Raw genomic sequence first — 19,515 nt, forward strand, 5'->3', positions numbered from 1 at the left:
CGCTGCCTTTTGTGTATCCTCCCGTCCTCCTCATCCCGCATATTGTCTTTGCGTAGAGAAAGGTGACAACGATAAGTTTTAACATCACAAACTCCCCTCTATCGGGAGGCTAGGACAGTGCCCCTTACAGAGGACTTTGTAGTGTGGGATTTATCGAACCATGCCCTTGGTTCAACTTCGCCGGTGGCAACGTTCGAACCGCCAACCCCTCGGCCTTTGCCGCAAGTAACGACGCTCCAACCCGCTCAGCCAGCGAGTTTCCAAAGGTGTAACCAAATAAAAGAGAATTGAGAGTTTCTGTTTAATAAAAAAATGATTTACTATTCTTGCATTCACCACTGATTTTGGCAAAAAAATTTATTCAAAAAGTCAATTTGTACACAACTAGCACCTACATTATCACTACTAGCTACATTCTAAAGTCAGAAACACAATGAACAAGTGACTATGAGAAGAAAAAAACTATATTTACACTATGGACTAGTATACCATTCTGTAAACTAATGAAAAACATTGGACAGAGTATCTAGAGAATAAAGGTGGTATCTCCTTATAAAAGAGTGATTTATTGTATAATGTTACCCCTCTCTCACAGAGGGAAGAACTTCAACAATTTAAAAGCAATCCTTGGCACTTTGGTATATGGCAGTGTTATAGATCTATACAAGGCAAATAATCCAACATTTAGTATTTACACTTAGGTCAATACCCTTAACGATATAAAGCACCTATGTCAGGTTGGCACGAATTAAAAGCTCTAGATTCCATTGCAAATGTATGTCGAATGATTTACTTTTACGTATTTACTTTTTTTAAGACTTTAGAAATTTACCCTAACGTTGGATGAAAATTGTCAATGTTACATGCACGTCACTTATGGTTGAGATTTTCAATTTTTCTGTTGAAGATTAAATGGATGATCAGTAATCTTCTTAGAATAATTGATATGAGCACAGACCACAACCCTACGGTCCCAAAAGATGGAGGTTTCAGCGATTACCCGACTGGCATGTGGCATAGAATTCCGTCTTCTCCAGAATATACTCGTGGTATTCGACCATACTAATCTCCATGCGTCTTATGTCATCCTCGTACGTTTCAATTTTCTGTTCGTTTCTATAAAATGCTTCCTCAAGTTCTGAAAGTAACAGTGAAGATTATTTGGTGACGAAAATATCGATCGTCAATACCTCATCTAATTGTTATACAAGAATGTTTCCTTTATATAATAACAGTACATATATGAGAGATGGCACAATAAATAGTCATTATTTACAGTTATCATTTTGAAATTTTACCTTTGAGAATATCTAGTTTAGTATTGACCTCGGAAGCAAGCTTAGTAGCACGCTTCTTCAATTCTTCGGCCCTGTTACGAGCCTTTTCTGTCTCTGCAGACTTAATCGTCAGTTTCTCGACCAAGGAATCGTAACTCTGTGGAAATAAAAGTTTGTTAGTGTACTGACACGTTAAACATGATATGGTTTAATGATGATTTGATTTAACATCACAAACTCCCCCTATTAGGAGGCTAGGACGGTGCCCCTTACAGAGGACTTTGTTGTATGGTATTTAATGAACCATGCCCTTGGTTCAACTCACTGGTGGGTTACATCCTGGGCAGCTGTCCACAATGCGGTCATCCAGCCTCTTCTGATAGCTTAGAAGTGCTGGGTGGTGACCGCACCGCAGTCTGGCCAGCTGCCCAGGATGTAACACTTCACCCCATACCATACAACACATAATGGAAGACTGCATTATACACAATCATGCATGCAAACAACACAACATACACTCTATAAAAGGATTTGTGGGAAAACCCAGTTTCGGCTGTGGCATTCCTTGGGGAGACGGGACTGCTCGGACAGACCATAAGGCCTACACCCGTCAGTTCCATGTCCATTACCACCTGTCATCCCCATCCCTAAAATTGTCTAACTGTTTCTTAAAATAACTGATAGTTTCAGCGCTCACTACATGGTTACTAAGAACCAGACTTGCGTGGCTGCATTCGGGTCACCAACGGGTGCTAAGATAATACCAACACAGAATAGACCTTGCCACAGAGACAAACTACCCTCGGACACAATCATCACCAGAGCTGGGCATGCTATACCGCCGGATAGGTAGTGCATTACCATCAATGCGTTACTGAAAAATCTGGGGTGCATTACCGATTTTAATTTCCTTTACACTTATTTTGCTGGGAAAAAAGATGAAATGGAGAAGTGTTTACTTCTTATGAATACCCTCAATAATACCTAAACTACAACATTAATATTCCCAGTTCTACATACATACATATACCAATGACTTTTAAAAAGGAAAAGGCATAGAAATCACTCCCACCCACTCCATTCCCTACATATTCCACTCCCCTCCACCCTCCTCCCTCCTGGCACCTTCCAGTTCTAAAACATAAAATAACCAGAGCTGGACACTTGTGTTACTGCTAGAGTCACTGCGTCACTAATGCACTACTCATCCAGCGGTAATGCACCCAGCTCTGACCATCACACAGAAGACAGGTTCGCCGTCCATCTTGCAGGACAACGCATTGAAGGGAATTACCCTTCCTTGGTCCCAGGTACAAGGGTAAGAATACAGACAAAGTTCAAAACATCACGACCTCAAGAAGAACACCAGTAGACGAGAATAAATTTAAGCAATATTTCGAGTTCTCCTTACGTCTTGAAGCTGGGCGGCATCATTGGCAGCCTTCTTTGCCTTGAGTGATGCTTGCGACACTTCCTGGTTGGCGTCGATGAGGTAACGTTGATTGATGGTGTACTGAGATTTGACTTTGGCAACTCGTTCTTCCAGGTCTTCTACGTCCTTCAAGGAATCGCTTGCCCGTGTTTGAGCGACGCTGGTTTCGCTAGCGATCTGAGATTTTTTTAAAAATGGATTTAAATGAATGACAAGAAAAATAAAGATGGGCATTGTTTCTATGCAGTCTTAAATTATGTTGTTCAAACTGGCCAAACATCTGCACTTAAACCACTAATACCATATTTCTAGAAACGTACATTTGGAACTACATGGACGTAACATGTCCTTGAAGTGACGACACTTTTCGTGTGCAGCACCTACCTGAGTTAGATGAGTGCTCGCCTTCTGGACATCATTATTTGCCGTATTGAGGGCGACTTCGACGGCCTCTTGGGCGGCTTTCGCCTCCTCCAGCGCCTTCAATACTCGTTCAGCTACGCTCAGTGTTCCTTCTGCCTCAGCCTTTGCGAGGTCTGCCCTCTCTAAAATGAACATAGAATAATTATAGGCGTGTATCACGACTTGTTAGTTCGAGGTTTGGAGACTTCAAAACTGACAAGCACACAACTACGGAAAGGAGCACAGAAATGACAACTTATGTTGTCTGTACGTAATTCACTAAGTATGGGAATAAAGATGCACCTCAGAGAATGGTAATTACGTCTGGAAAGGCCTGTGAAGTACAATGTGAGGATTGTCGAAAGGCTGCGTGCTGAACCAAGGTGACGGAGAGAGGAAAGGTGGACTTTGGAAAGTTAGGACTTAAAAAGATTACAAATGAGGAGCATACTGAAAAGAGACCTTTTGGTCCATACCTAGGTCAGATGCAAATAATTAATAAATACATAAAGGAATAAAAAATAAACAAAGTAAATAGATAATGATAAAAATAAACAGACATATAATAATAATTAAAAAAAAACAAAAAACTATTTAACAGAATGGAAAGGGCTCAGAGTAAATAGATAATGATATAGACTTATAATAACAATTTAAAAAAATGCATTTGAACAGAATGGAAAGGGATCAGAGTAAATTGATAAGGATAGAAATGAACAGATGTATAATGATTTATAAAAAAAAATATTTGAACAGAATGGAAAGGGCTCAGAGTAAATTGATAAGAATAAAAATAAATATGTATAATAATAATTTATTAAAAAAAATGTATTTTAACAGAATGGAAAGGGCTCAGAGTGAAATGCTAACCATGGCCAAACTTAAGCGGATAGATAGATAGATAGATAGATAGACTTTATTTGGCAATAAATCAATGTACATGAAGTGCAAATAATGACAAGAACACATAGTTCGAAATAATAAATGTAAATTGCCGAGGATAACACAAGTGGAATGCACCGAGGAACATGCCCAGCTCTGCACACGCTTACAAAAAAATTCAAAGAGCAATGACAAAGGTGGCACCAACACTTTGCAAGTTGACATATAAACAAAGATTGGACAAACTAAACTTATTAACTCTGAAGCAAAGAAGAGAAAGAGGTGATTTGATAACCATCTACAGAATTATGAAAGGGATGGAAATCCTTGATAGGGATGATCTACTTAAATGGGACAGAAGAAATACAAGAGGACACGAGAAGAAACTTAAGAAGGACAGTTACAGAAGAGATCTGAAAAAGAACAGCTTTCCACACAGAGTAATAGATACATGGAACAAACTGAAAGAGGAAACAGTGAGTGCTAAAACTATACATGATTTTAAGAAAGAACTGGATGCAGAAAGATACAACTGCAGGTCATTACGAGCATAGCTCTCCACCCTGCAAAATACAACTAGGTAAATACACAAAACCCATCAACTGCCCATCTCCTCTGCTCAGATGATGAAGGATTACAAAGGTGTAGCATACTGACAGGAGACCTTTTGGTCCATATCTAGGTTGGATGCGAAAAAAAAAATCAAAATAATAATAAATGAATAAATAAAAACTATAATAATGTAAATAACAAATAAAATACATAAATAAATGCATAGGTATAGTTAAATAATAAACAAACAGATAAATAGTAAATAATAATAAATTGACATATAACTAATAATTAATGAGAATCAAACAGACAAATGATAACAAAACAAAAACAAATAATATAAAATAAATTAAAACAAATTATATAAAATAAAAGAGTCACCTGATAGCCCTCCCCACAGCTCGGGTCAAAAGCAACGCATTGAGACACAGCACTTCCGTAGCAGAGACCCTTCATCCAAAGCTGGTTCACCCTAAGAGGTTAACCCCTTCCATACGGTGCCGCACACGTAGGCGTCATGGGGAGCGAGTGTATTCGCGAGGCTGCCATATCGGCGTCTTGATTATATTTATTGTAGTCGCCCCTGTGTTTTTACATTCTCTCAAATGTGCCCTGAATCCCATTCTCTGTGGTATTCAAAATTCGCGGGTGAAAGAGAGAACGATCGATATAAGCGGTGACTATATTTTATGATGCGAGTATTATTACGACACGTCGTACGGCTGGCATTGGCTGCTGCCACTGAGATCTAAGTCCATGACGCCTACGTGTGTGGCACCGTATGGAAGGGGTTAAGATAGTTCAGAACAAACAAATACCTTTTAATCCATTAGCAAAGTCCAGGTCATTCCTTGTGGCGTCAATAATGGCATCAATGTTGGTTAAAGAATCTATCGTTGAAGCGATCTCTTCCGCTAACGCAGTAATTTGCTCCGGCCGTAGAGAGATGTCCAGTTTCAGTACCTTTAAGATTTAAGGGCATGTTACTAAATGCAAGAACTGTTCGGGTCACCTGAAGAATTGTCACCCCAGAACGCCTACATGAAGAATCGTCACCCCATGAGATCCCACCTGAAGAACTGTCACCCCAGTATGCCCAATATCAACAGTGGATTAAAGATTAGGTTAGATTAAATTACATTATATTAGGCTGAATGAAGGTTATGATTATTGTCACCAATTTATATAAATGAAGAATCATAAACCCAGGATGGACCACATGAAGAATTGTCACCCTAAGATAGCTCACATGAAGAATCGTAAACCCAGGATAGCCCGCATGAAGACTTGTCACCCTAGGATAGCCCTCTTGAAAAATTGTCACCCTGGGATAGCCCACGTGAAGAATTGTCACCCTAGGATAGCCCGAAGGTAAAATGTCACACTGGGATAGCCCACATGAACAATTGTCACCCTAGGATAGCCCACACAAAGAATTGTCACCCTAGAATGACCCACATGAAGAATTGTCACTCTAGGATGACCCGCATGAATAATTGTCACCCTAGGATAGCTCACATGAAGTATCGCCAACCTATCGAAGTCTAGAGTGATGATTCTTCATGTGATCCAGCGGTTCTCTTTCGCAAATTAAAGCCTTCCTCAGTAAAAATTGCCTCACCTCTTCCGCAAGAATTCGGATTTCATCAGGCTTTGCTCCAGCTGTTTTGTAATATTCGTCTATTTCATTCAGAAGCATCTGAATGGCTTCCTTGTAGCCTGCAGACTTGTTGCGTGCATCAAACGCTACGTCGAATGCCATCTTGGCCAAGTCAAAAGCGATGTCCGACTGCCTTTTGGCACTGGATACTCCTCGAAGAAGCTCGTCCGCCGAGGCCTCCTTCTTCTTGAGGATGTTTTCTGCATCTTCAGTGAACTGCAGTGCTCCCTTTGCTGTATTAACTAAGCCGTCATTACAAGAGAGGCCACCACATTTCCCATTACATCCAGCACCACCACAGAAAGCATCACAGGGATTGCCACGCCGATCGCATACCTGCGGCAGGAACGAAACATAGCGATAGAAATCCAAGGTTATGAAGAATAAAAAGAACAGCATCTTAAGATTTTGGTCAATTCTAGCCGATAGTATGATGCTTTGATGTGTACGTACAATACGTGGTATGCGTAGAAAGTAAATGGGGAAAGCTGAGAAGGGCCAACAAATTTATTTGGACATTACAAAAACTATTACAGGAACATATAGATAAAAATATTTCGTGAAAGTTATGACTTGCCTGTTCGTTCAAATCTGGCATCGAATCCTCCATCTCATCAAGCTTAAGACCAAGATCAGAGAGTATATCTTCGTTTTCCTGCTGCGTCCGGTTAAATCGATCAGAGGCATGCAACAACAGGAGTTCTGTTCTCTTGCGGTTCCTTTCTGATTCTCCCACAATTATTTGAGTTAGATCTACTTGTCTGTTGGCTTCACGTGACCGCTGCTCCGCAATGCGAGTTAAATTTAGCGCACCTGTCAACAAATTCTGATTAAGGTAAAACTTAAACAAAATACATAAACCATACACCAAAAACTCCAAGTCCTATATCAAACTTGAGCAAGAATCACACTTTTATTGTGACATGCTCTTCTTGGATAAAAGCCTGATAACACTACATGGACGATCCACTATTATCAAATGCCTAACTGCGACCCCAAACCTCATAATCATATTATCAATCAATTTGTTTCCCTTTTTATCTTTGCTCTTTTTCAATAAAGGGACATGCCTGCACCCAAACCTATTGCCTCAGGTCAGAAGCGATGCAGCATTACACTATCAATCTATCTACAGTATACCCTCGATATAACGGATGATATGGGGACAGGGGTCTGTTGTTGTCTCCGAAGATCCGTTATAACTGAGAATACCTCGCTATATATGTGTATATATACCTTCTACATTTGCCTCTTGAAGCTTTGTGGCTTTTTCTTTCAAATCTCCTGCTTTGTTTCTTAGTTCCTCAGCTTGCAATCTTAGATCTACGAGAGCGGTATTAGCGAGTGAAATGCGCTGTGTGGTGTTGTCCACACTTAGCTCCAAACCCTGAAGTTCATTTGCGCTGAGAGAAAGACTTTCTCTGAAAGATATAAAAGCAGTTTTTGTGATTCAACAGGAAATGATTGCATTCTATTTTCAATTTCACAACTGTTTTACACATATACTGGATTATCACTACGTGCTAACTTGCGTTAGAAATAAAAGCAGCTTTTATTATTCAACAGGAAATGGTTACATTCTATTTTCAATTTCACAACTGTTTTTCACTCATACTGGATTATCACTACGACTCAACTTACGTTAATTGGTCAATGAGATCCTCTAAGGTTCCAAGATTCTGAGATGTTAGATTTGCTGTCAAGAGGATCTCACGAACATCTTCTATGTGCTCCTCCATGGACTCAAACTCGTGACTGTAAGCTCCTGTTGCTCCACTTTGCTTGATCTGACTCGCAGCATCAATGAGAGCCTTGGTTCGTTCTGTAATGTGGTGAACATTATACAAAAACCTAATACAAAATAATAGATATAATAATAACAAAATAATAAAAACCATAGTACATAAACCTCACACTAAATATTGTTTTTAATTTCAAGCACCTAATCTGACTCTCAGCATCAATGAGAACCTCTGTTAGTTCTGTAATATAGTGAACATAATACAAACACCTACATACATACATACATATACCAAGGCTTTTTCCCCCTTCCAAGGAAGGTAGCCAAAAAGGGAAAGGCATAAAAACACTCCCACCCATTTCATCCCTAAATACTAACAAACACCTAATACAAAATAATAGAAATAATAATAACAAAATAATAAAAAATATAATACAAAAATCTCACACTATTGTTTTTTATTTCAAGCACCTAATCTGACTCACAGCATCAATGAGAACCTGGATTCATTCTGTAACATACAGTAAACATAATACAAAAACCTCACACTAAATATTGTTTTTAATTCTGAGCACCTAATCTGACTGGCAACATCAATACGAACCTTTGTTCATTGTGCAACATATCGTGAACATTATACAGAAATATATACCCAAAATGAAATCTCACACTAAATATGGTTTTTAATTTTAAGCACCTAATCTGACTGGCAGCATCAATGACAGTCTTAGTTCATTCTGCAACATATAGTGAACATCATCCTCCTTCATCCATTCAAACACTATTCAAGATTTTAAGAAAAAAACTTGATGCTGAAAGATACAAAGACGGGTCACCACGAGCATAACTCCCTTCCTGTATATTACAACTCGGTAAAAACAAAAATATATACCCAAAATAAAATCTCGCACTAAATATTGTTTTTAACTTAAGTTTACCTTTGAGTTCCTCGAGGATGAAGTCCCAGTTCTCGAAACATTCTCCACATGGACTACAGTATGGTGCTCTTCCGGTGAAGCCACGATCACAAACGTCACACTTGTGACCACCAATTCCTAAACGACACTGACACTTTCCAGTTTCGTGGTCACACTGAAGAGTCTCTGCACCGTCACGGTTACAGTCACATGCTGAGAACAAAAGGAAAAAAAAAATTATGTATATATATATATATATATATATATGGTATGGTTTAACATCACAAACTCCCCCTGTCAGAGGCTAGGATGATGCCCCTTACAGAGGACTTTGTAGTGTGGAATTTAATGAACCATATCCTTGGTCCAACTCACTGGTGGCAGAGTTCAAACTGCCGCCACCTCAACCTCCACCTCAAGTAGCGACACTCTAACCCACTCAGCCAGTGAAAAATATATATATATAAATAATAATAATTATTCACAAATATTAAGATCTGATACAAATTTACACCGAGAGTCAACATGAATCCAATGACCAGTAACTCGAAAATTACAAAACTGATCTCGTGTCTTACGTAAACATTCTACTCGTGGGTTTCCATAGAAGTTCGCCTGGCACTGGTTGCAACGGCGGCCTCCAAATCCTGGTTTACACTGGCACTGTCCATCAAACTGTAATCACCCAAGTCTTAGTACAATCATACATATACCAAAAGCCTTTTCCCCCTTACAAGGAAAGTAGCCAAAAAACAAATGCATAAAATCCACTCCCACCCATTGCATCCCCTACATACTCCACTCCCATTCACCACCCCTCCCTCCCTCTTGTCTTGGCTCCTCCTGGATGATAGGTCATCTTAGTACGTACATATATATACCAAAAAGCACTTTCTCCCTTATATGGGAGGTGGCCAGCCAAGGCATGCACACACCCTTTAACTATTCCACACATGTTCTCCCTTTATTCTTAGCTCCTTGTGGATGAGCGACCACCAGTGTTCCCTATCCACTAACAATGTAGCGAGACAAAGCACTTTTACAATAGGACCCCACAAATTAATTTGGTTTACCATCACCACTTCATTACATAGCAACCCTCCCCTTTCATCTATTCCAGAGTCTATGGAACATTCAAGAAGAAATCGATTACGACGGTGTCGTTTCCTCCCATACCATCCCATCCATGTACACACTGAACAACAATTGTGGCAATACCATTTTCTCTATTTCCTACCCTAACACATGTCCTACTACTCGCATTAAAACATTTTAACTGCCCTCAACATCTTTTCCCCCATCAGCAACACATCCTACAATGCCTTCCTGTCAACCCTGTCATAGGTTTTCTCCAGATCCATACAAATCCCAAAAGACATCTTTACCTTCTGCTAAAAACATCTTGCATATCGGCCTTACAAAAATTTGATCCACACATCCTCTTCCTTTCCTAAACCTACACAATTCTTCCTCAATTGTTCTCTCTGGTCCCCTCCAACACTACTTTTAAATGTTACATTTCATTTCAAAACTTAATAGCAGGCAGCTGCAATGCTATTTAGAATACTTAGCAACAAGCATTGCAATGAAAGCCATCCTCAAAATTATTAGTAATAAATTATTTCCACACTTGAAATTAATCTGCTAAAACCATAACAATGCATTTTTAGGTAATTTAAGGGATCACATCAAATAAAAACAATTAGCGAAAAAAGACAAAAACATTCTATAATCATGGTTAGTTTTGGCTTTTGTACTACTTTGTCGTACAAAATGAATCGATAAAAAAATATATATAATGAAATAAAAAGCAAGCGCTATGATGTAAATTTTCTCAGCACTGACAACAACCATTATTTCAAACTCTCGGACTCACAGTTGCTCGACTTGGGTACGTCTGCCTTGGTGAGTACAATGCCTGACAATAAATTGCCATGTAAATAAAATTTGAAATTATTCAATATGAAATTCTTCCCAATCAAAACACGTATGTACACAAGAATTAACCTCGGCATACCTCATTGCACTGCTCGGAGTAAGATCCGATGGGGTCACATGCACACGGCTCACAACCTTCACCAGAAGCGATCTTCCAGTGATTTGGTGCACAGTGATCACACTCTTGTCCCAGGACATTAGGAAGACACGGGCACTGGCCAGTCTCGTGATCACACACATCTTCAGTGGTCTCAGTTCCCAAAAGGTTGCAAACACATTCTGAAAGTGATTTGAAACCAAGTAGAATTTATAACATTTACCAATAATTCAATTCATGTAAACTATTAATCTTCTTCCTTCTCCATTTAACTTCTGCTCTTGATTTCTTTTAGACCAGATAATGAGCTGACAATCCACCATCCTCTCTCCTGAAAATATTTACATCCAGAACTCTTCAAATCCTCCTCCTGGGCACCAATACATAGTACAGTACATTAATGACTTCCTGACTATTCCCCCACCTACTGCCCTGGCCCATATAAACTTTTGTTTGTCTCTCTTCTTGACCTCTTCAATATGAGTTAAATACTCACATGCACATTAGGTTGCCTGATGTACAATAATGCATCATAATGTGCGGATTAAAAGATATAAAGTTTCCGCTGTTATAATCATTCTCTTTCACCCTGAATAAATATAACCACAGAAAATGCAATCAAGGCTGTTCACAGAATACGGGAGTCACTCGGCTACATACATATACCAAGGCTTTTTCCCCCTTACAAGGGAGGTAGCCAAAAAGGAAAAGGCATAAAATCATTCCCACCCATTCCATCCCTGAATACACTCCACACCTCTCCACCCTCCCTCTCATCTTAGCACCTCCTGGATGACTGACAGGTCATCCCTGCACCTTGTCCACTGCCCTGGGTCAGAGGCAGTGTCGCAAGACACAGCACATCCACAGCAAGGCCACTTCAGCTACAACTACAAAATAAATATAATTAGGATGCCAATGCTGGCATCTTTATATACCCACTTGAAGCTCATGATGCCTACGTAGGCATCACAGTATTCTAAGGGTTAAATGCTATACTCAATATCTACTCCTGGTTCCCTTCTGGTATTCTTTATCTTATTCCTTTTCATTATTTGTAGATTAACAAAGACAACAACAATAACTTACGTCGACACTGCTGGTTCAGAGCATCTCCGTAGTAGCTTGGTCGGCAACGTTCGCAGTTATTTCCGTAAGTGTTGAACAGACACTGTAGACACTCTCCAGTTCGCGCATCACAGTTGCCAGGACGTGAGATATCTATGTTGTTATTACACTGACACGACTGACACTGACCACCTGGGACTTCAGGGTTGCCGTAATAATTGTCCGCACAAGCGTCACACCGAGCACCTGTGGCAAGATAATTGCAACGTATATATGTACATAAAAATTCTGCTGGCATAGCACCAATATTTCATGGTAATTATGAGGAGGTGCCAAGATAACAGGGAGGGAGGAGGGTGGAGGGGAGTGGAATATATAGGAAATGGAATGGGTAGGAGTGGTTTCTATGCCTTTTTCTTTTTGGCTACCCCCCATGTAAGGGGAAAAAGCCTCTGGTATATGTATGTATGTAATTACAAAAAAGAAGGTACATACATATACTAAGGCTTTTTCACCCTTACTAGAGAGGTAGCCAAAAAGAAAAAGGCATAAATCCATTCCCACCCATTCCATCCCTAAATACACTCCACCCCCCTACACCCTCCAATTAAGTTCCTATATTTCTCTATTACCATATTCTTAAATTGAAATTATAAACTTATACATACATACATGTCTGTATGTATAAACTTATGCTTCTAAGAGGATAAAATCTGAACCAAGTTACTTAATAGCAGAAATATAACGGACAACCTGTGATTTCTGACCTGCATATCCTGTTTTACATTCACAAACAACATCATTGGTGCGAGGGTCAAGGGAGCAGCGATCGGCAAAACTGTGGCCTGAGTCAGCCGTTCCTGGGCAAGGACATGGGCGACAGGCAATCCCATTATCAATGCGAGGATCACCATAGAATCCTTCAATGCAGCTAGAAACAGGAAAAGATATTTAATGGTAATAAAATAGTGCTAAATTCTTTTATGTTATGAAAGATTTCCAAGTTCAGTATCTGCTATATCGATAATGATGTGCCCCAATTTCAAAAACCATTACTTCAGGTTTCCTGAAATCTGCCATTTATTGTCAAAAATAGAGTAGATATAGGGCATCACGCGTATTTCTGCAATGCAACTAGCAATAATGGGTATTTACACATGGATATCCCAGAAGATAGAAATGAAAAAAGAAAACTGATTCCCATTTTTTTTTTTATCCCACTTAAAATATATATATTTTTCTATAAGTAAGGGATATAATCTATGTATATATTTTTTAATAAGTAAGGGATATGGTTTCTTACTAAGCGCAATTTGGTCCACTAGTGTTGTCTCTACATTCGTGACACTTTCCTGTGTGGGAGTCGCACGTGTCTGCATGGCCGTTGCATTCGCAGCGCTGACAGTTGGGGTAATTCCAAAATCCAGGCTGACATTCGTCACACTGTCGACCGTAAGTGTTTGGACGACACTTACACCGACCTGAAACACGTTACACTTTTAACTTCTTTACGTTTACGCTAACCACAAAGTTGTTCCATCAACAATTTCGTCTCGGTATACGACATATTCGCCAAAAGACATCCAGTAACTCACCAGTCTCTTGATCGCAGAAGTTGTCTAGGGATCCGACAGAGCTGCAATCGCACGGTTTGCACCCTTCTGGTCCAAAATCATAAGTTCCTGGAGCACACCGGTCACACCTGCGCCCAACCACATTTTGCTTGCACTCGCATTGACCACCAAAAGAGTCGCACAAGCTACTTTTGCTGCCCGTCCCATCACACTGACAAGCTGTGAGGAGAAAAGACGTTAACTACGTGAGAATATGATGTTAACTATGCCGAAATACTACAAAAATCCAGGAATACCTCACTATAGAACCAAGTTGTGTTCCCAGCCGACTGGTCGCAATACGAAAATTCGTATATCGAGGTTAAGGGTTTTACATTAAGTAGGGGGGAGTCTTGTGTTCATGGACCCCGTCAACCCCCTTCCCCTCAATTGTTGCCTCCTGGGGCGTTCACATACACCCAACTATTTTACCTACTTTACAGCACTCAGTCGTATATCGAGATATTCCTGTATTCACGTATCAAAACACAGCCTATGCAACTACGAGTATATAAACCAATCTTTCAATTACCGAAAGCTTGCCCAAAGACGTAGTATCCAACACTTTCAAGATGTTTATCTTTGCAAACTTCAGGAATGGTTTCCAAATTTTGACCACCACTGTAGAAAGGTTGACTGCACCTATACTGTTCGTACTCTCGCCGTAACAAATCATTCTCGGCTGTCCCCGAATAGAACGGCAGCCTTTCAGCCCGAGGAATGAGCAGAATCTGTTTAAAGAAATTAATAACCATGTTGGACCTTCATATTATGGTTTCATTACCAAAAGTCAATTTACCAATTCTTAGTTTTACACAAATTTTAATAAAGTATGCAATACGTACAGAATCAACCAAAATGGATGCACCCGCTGAATCTTGAAGAGCGTTTGATCGTTTGAAGTCAATTTTGATTTTGTATCTCTTTCCGGCTTCCAGACACACGGGAGGATAGAGCGTTTCATCTCGCTGATCTATTTAATCGAAACAAGATCGTAAATATGTTAGGAACAAAGATAATATAACTAGATACCTTCTAAATAGATGCAATGCACTCAATTATGATTCCCTCAAGAAAAAAAAAATAATAAATAAATAAATACAGCAATATACTCCAAAGAAATATGACATCCATTGTAGACGTAAGACTTACTGTCGGAAAGATTAACGACAATCTGGTCATCTGTGGAATGGGTATTACCGCAATCGCCGTGCGGGTCGACAGGACCAGGTCTTTCGATGATGACTCGTGCTCCTTCCCATATATTTCGAAACTTCAGTTTCGTAAAATGGTAATCAAAACAACAGGTTAGTATATACATGTACATACATACATATACCAAAGGCTTTCTTCCTCCTTACATGAAAGGTAGCCAAAAAACAAAGGCATAGAAACCACTCCCACCCATCCCATCCCCTACATACTCCACTCCCCTCTACCCTCTTCCCTCCCTCTTATCTTGGCACCACCTGGATGATGGGTCATCCATGCACCTTGTCCACTGCCAATGTTAGTATATACTAATTATATTATATAGTCCTAAATGCCATTTCCCCCTTGTAAGGGAGGTAGCCAAATCAAAGCAAACACCCAGGTCAGCTGACAAATGGTGACTGTTCCCCATCTACAATGCTAAGCCATACATACATACATATACCAAAGGCTTTTTTCCCCCATACATGGGAGGTAGCCAAAAGACAAAGGCACAGAAATCACTTCCACCCATTCCATCCCCTATATACTCCACTCCCCTCTACTCTCCCTCTTATCTTAGCACCTCCAGTGATGTAAAAAGTCCCACACTAATAAATTGCAGACAGCAATCTAATGTTCCTTCTTAGAGAGATCTGTGGGGAAGACCTGAGGATTATTGCCACCTCCGTGTTTCCAGTGAAACCTGAAGAAACCTGGGGCTCTTGTTATTATTATTATTAATCATAAACCTAGGATGGATAGTGAGAAATGAGGAGGTGAGGAGGAGAGCAGGGGTGGAAAAGGAGTTGGAAAATAGGATTGACAAAAGAGTATTAGGATGGTTTAGGGATATGGAAAATGAGTGAAGAAAGATTAGTAAAAGAAGTGTGGAAGGCAGAGGTGGATGTAGTGAATATGAGGGGGGAGACCAAAGATGAGATAGGGTAAAAGGGCCTTCGGAAAGAGGGGGATGTCTGTTGAGGAAGGAAGGGAGAAGATAGAGGCAAGTGGAGAATAGTTGTGTATGGATGATGGTGTGATGCATGGAACCAAGTGGGTGGGTTAGAGTGTGTGTGAATGATATTTTGATGCTTCCCTGAAGGGATTTCTCCCTGTCTTACCCAGGGCATTGGGTGGAATACAAGGATGACCCATCATCCATGAGGAGCTAAGATGAGAGGGGGGAAAGGGTAGTGGAATGGGAGGGAGTAAGTATGTGGTTGCCTCCCTCATACTCTACCGCCTTATACACAAATCCCCGTCCGTATCAACAAATGAGGGCGTGCAGACTCCCGTAACACACACACAAATGAGTTCATGCGACAATGAAACAACGATATGTGCATTTGTAACTGTATATAGATAGAAATATGGAATAATGAAACTTTGTAATCTTGGCAAATATCACTTCATACTACACACCTGTTTGAAGTTTGAAATTCTTTAAAATAAGATTTTACGGAGAATTTTAGGACCCGTGTATGACAACCAAATGCAAGAATGGAGGATAAGACAACTGGGAAATTCGAGAACAAACAAAACAACCCCATATTAAAAATGTAATAAGAAAAAAAAGATTGAAATGGGCAGGACATGTCACAAGGTTGCAAGAAGATAGATGGCCAAAGAAAGTGCTCAATAGTGGAGTGCGTGGAAGACGACCACTTGGTCGACCTAGAAAAGACTGGAGGAGATGCATTGAAGAAGATGTACAGATATGTAGAATAGAACCAAGAGAATGGAAGGAGGTGGCACAGGACAGAAAGACATGGCAAGACGCTTCGAAAGCGGTTATGGATCACCAAGTGGCCCGAAGACCAGCGGAGTAAGAGTAATTAAGTAAATACTACCCACCTGTGGTTCGTATCTTATCACAAGATCGTATTCCATGCTCGTTTCAACATTTTCAATCTCGAACTCCAAGTAAGAATCTTGAAAGACTCGCATGAATCCCAAGCCAGTCCACGTGGTCGGTCTTCCGTCCCGATAGGGTTCCCTCATCACGACTTGGCAGTCCTAAAACGGGCGAAATGGTCCAACATTTTATTCATAGAAAAACTAGTCAGAAACAAGTATTACTCCTCAAAATTTCTGGAAGTATATTTCAACATGAACATTAAAAAAAGTCTTGTACATTCTTTGCATCAAAAAAGTATGTTCAAAATCACGAACAAGCAAGTATCTCCAAACTTAAGACTAGATATGGTTCTAAATTAGCACCAGGGTAATTAGTAAAGCATTACTAGTCTAAAAGATAACCAGCCACCGCAATGAAATACAAGTCTCTGTTCCATCATCTTATGATGATTTCATGGCCTACCCTGGCCAAATTGCATGACAGAACTTAGATGCTACAATAAAAGTGCTGCTATGTAATATAAAACCACAGAAATGTTACAAGAACTCCACATATATTTTCCATAAGCACTAACTATGCACAAATTCTTTTCATGAGTGTCAAACTTAGTTTAACTTGAAAGCACTGTGTCATTTAAGTCAGCCAGTATGTAGAGCAGCATTTCTCAACCAGGGTTCCGTGGAGCCCTAAGGTTCCACAAAAGGTTATTGTAATGATTTAATATAGACATCATCCTATCTAACCTATTATTAGGTTGAAACTAAAATGACCAAGATATGGTATATGTGTTTTTTTTTTCTCTTTTTTTTTTTTTTTGCACAGGGGTTCCTTAAGACATGCAATTTATTTTAAAGGTTACACGGGGGTAAAAGGTTGAGGAATGCTAATGTAAAGTAACAACACCACATACAAGTGACAAAAATCATATAAACAACATAACTACTCTGAGTTGCGCTACAATGATCTCCGTTCTAACACTGTCTAGAATCTTCAATAGGCTAGGTTTGACACCCATGATTAAACTCTAACTCTAGATCATTAGTGGCAGAGGAAAATGATCAAATAATCTTGAGGTTAAAGGAAAAGAAGAAAAGAAACCATTTCAAATAACCTGAAAACCAAATAGATGACACAATCCATTAGTACTAATACTATCACAAGATCCACCCACCAAGACCTTAATCAAATACATACACTCTTTCTGGGAGATCGATAATCGATCAGACTGGCTTCTTCACAGTACAGCTGAAAGCAATATTATCTCAGTGCTTCAAAGTATGAATTAAAATACTCTTTCATAGACTTAAGTTCTGGGTGATTTTGTTTATAACAGTAACAAAATAATACTTATCTTATTGAAAAAATGTAGTTTTTGAATATAACATCATGTGTGATCATGACATAATCTATAAAAAAAAATAGCCTTATTGCTTCACTATTAACCACTTAAAGGAATTTATCCTATATAATATGGGGTACAACTTTTCAGTCATATATCCTATACAATATCAGGTACCAGAGCTAGGTGCGTTACCACTGCAAAGGTAATGTGTAACTGTTGGACAGGTAGTGTGTTACTGCCACACAAGTAGTGTGTTACTGAAAAATCTACGTATATATACTGCATATGTGTATATACATGTACACATATGCAGTAATGCAGACTGCTCTAAGGAAATTAAAATCGGTAACGCATTGACGGAAATGCATCCCAGATTTTTCAGTGACACACTACCTGTCTGGCGGTAACGCGCCCAGCTCTCTCAGGTACTGACTACATTTTTATGATGATGATATGGTTTAGCATCACAAACTCCCCCCTATCAGGAGGCTAGGACTGTGCCCCTCACAGAGGACTTAGTAGCGCAGGATTTAATGACCCATGCCCTTGGTTCAACTTCGCCGGTGGGTGGCAATATTCGAACCACCAATCCCTTGACCTTCGCCGCAAGTAACAATGCCCTAACCCACTCAGCTAGCGAGGTTCCATAACGACACCCTAACCCTAAAGGAGGTAAAGAGAGTAAATGCATATCCTATCCAAGCAACCCATAGTGGATCAGCAACACTCACAAGAGACCTGAGTACATCTCAACCTTTTGCTTACGTATATTTTCAGCTTCCTCCTCTCACATAAGCTCCCAAAATCTGCAACCAATGGATTTAATTCGTCCCTTGACTTAGCTTCGAGCTGTGTCGTCAGCAAAAAAAACTCACTCACCACCCACATTTGCTTCCTAGTTCCAAACCCTTTGTTATTATTTGTATGTTTATTTATTATTTTCTTGATTTCCATTTATTATCATTTATTTGCCAATTTATTATTATTTACTATTTAACTGTTTGTTTATCATTTAACTATACCTATGTATTATTTTATTTATTATGTTATTATAATTTTTATTCTATCTATTTTTTCATCATTTATATATATTTTTTTGCATCCGACCTAGTTATGGACCAAAAGGTCTCCTGTCGGCATGCTCCACCTTTGTAATCCTTTGTATGTATGTCCTTCACCATCGCATCCATATACACATTGAACAACCATAGTGACATTACACAATCCTGGTGCAACCTAACTTTAACGTTAACCACGTCAGTACAATGATACTACATAGGTGTCATGAGGTGCGAGAAGGTACACAAGGATGTCAGCGTTGGCATCTTGCTTATATATACAGTACTACCTCTCATTAATGGACTAAAAGGGGGGTAACGGTGTCCACTGATGTGAATAATCCGTTGATTTGGAGTGGTATTTGGGTGGCATAGTGATTGCACAGCACCTAACAACAACACCAAAAATACCAAAAACACAGCGAAAACACCATAAACACAGCTAATTAACGTCCGTTAATGAGAGGTAGTACTGTATTATTTT

The 19,515-nt window shown here is 39.5% G+C and overlaps 1 protein-coding gene across 12 annotated transcripts in view; it reads right to left on the bottom strand.

Annotated features, from left to right (window-relative positions):
• Nucleotides 1–287: 287 nt before the first annotated feature.
• The window catches only part of LanB1 (laminin subunit beta-1), a 174,450-nt gene continuing 155,222 nt past the window's right edge, over nt 288–19,515 (bottom strand). For 7 of the 12 annotated variants that reach the window (XM_076177603.1, XM_076177600.1, XM_076177601.1 and 4 more), the window contains 22 exons: nt 17,826–17,876; nt 16,628–16,789; nt 14,732–14,852; nt 14,425–14,552; nt 14,112–14,310; nt 13,562–13,759; nt 13,270–13,447; nt 12,734–12,897; nt 11,988–12,212; nt 10,881–11,080; nt 10,740–10,781; nt 9,442–9,538; nt 8,885–9,076; nt 7,847–8,027; nt 7,442–7,626; nt 6,783–7,018; nt 6,167–6,541; nt 5,364–5,508; nt 3,094–3,254; nt 2,689–2,886; nt 1,299–1,434; nt 288–1,138 (listed from right to left, as the gene is read on the bottom strand). In XM_076177603.1, the coding sequence (XP_076033718.1) occupies nt 990–1,138; nt 1,299–1,434; nt 2,689–2,886; nt 3,094–3,254; nt 5,364–5,508; nt 6,167–6,541; nt 6,783–7,018; nt 7,442–7,626; nt 7,847–8,027; nt 8,885–9,076; nt 9,442–9,538; nt 10,740–10,781; nt 10,881–11,080; nt 11,988–12,212; nt 12,734–12,897; nt 13,270–13,447; nt 13,562–13,759; nt 14,112–14,310; nt 14,425–14,552; nt 14,732–14,852; nt 16,628–16,789; nt 17,826–17,876 (3,723 nt within the window). In that variant the 3' untranslated portion in view covers nt 288–989. The remainder of the gene's footprint in view (nt 1,139–1,298; nt 1,435–2,688; nt 2,887–3,093; nt 3,255–5,363; nt 5,509–6,166; nt 6,542–6,782; nt 7,019–7,441; nt 7,627–7,846; nt 8,028–8,884; nt 9,077–9,441; nt 9,539–10,739; nt 10,782–10,880; nt 11,081–11,987; nt 12,213–12,733; nt 12,898–13,269; nt 13,448–13,561; nt 13,760–14,111; nt 14,311–14,424; nt 14,553–14,731; nt 14,853–16,627; nt 16,790–17,825; nt 17,877–19,515) is intronic. The other 5 variants (XM_076177604.1, XM_076177596.1, XM_076177599.1 and 2 more) reach the window with 3 other exon arrangements.

This window comes from Oratosquilla oratoria, chromosome 40, assembly GCF_046742065.1.
Source record: "Oratosquilla oratoria isolate Oo_2021 chromosome 40, ASM4674206v1, whole genome shotgun sequence".
Taxonomy (NCBI): domain Eukaryota; kingdom Metazoa; phylum Arthropoda; class Malacostraca; order Stomatopoda; family Squillidae; genus Oratosquilla; species Oratosquilla oratoria.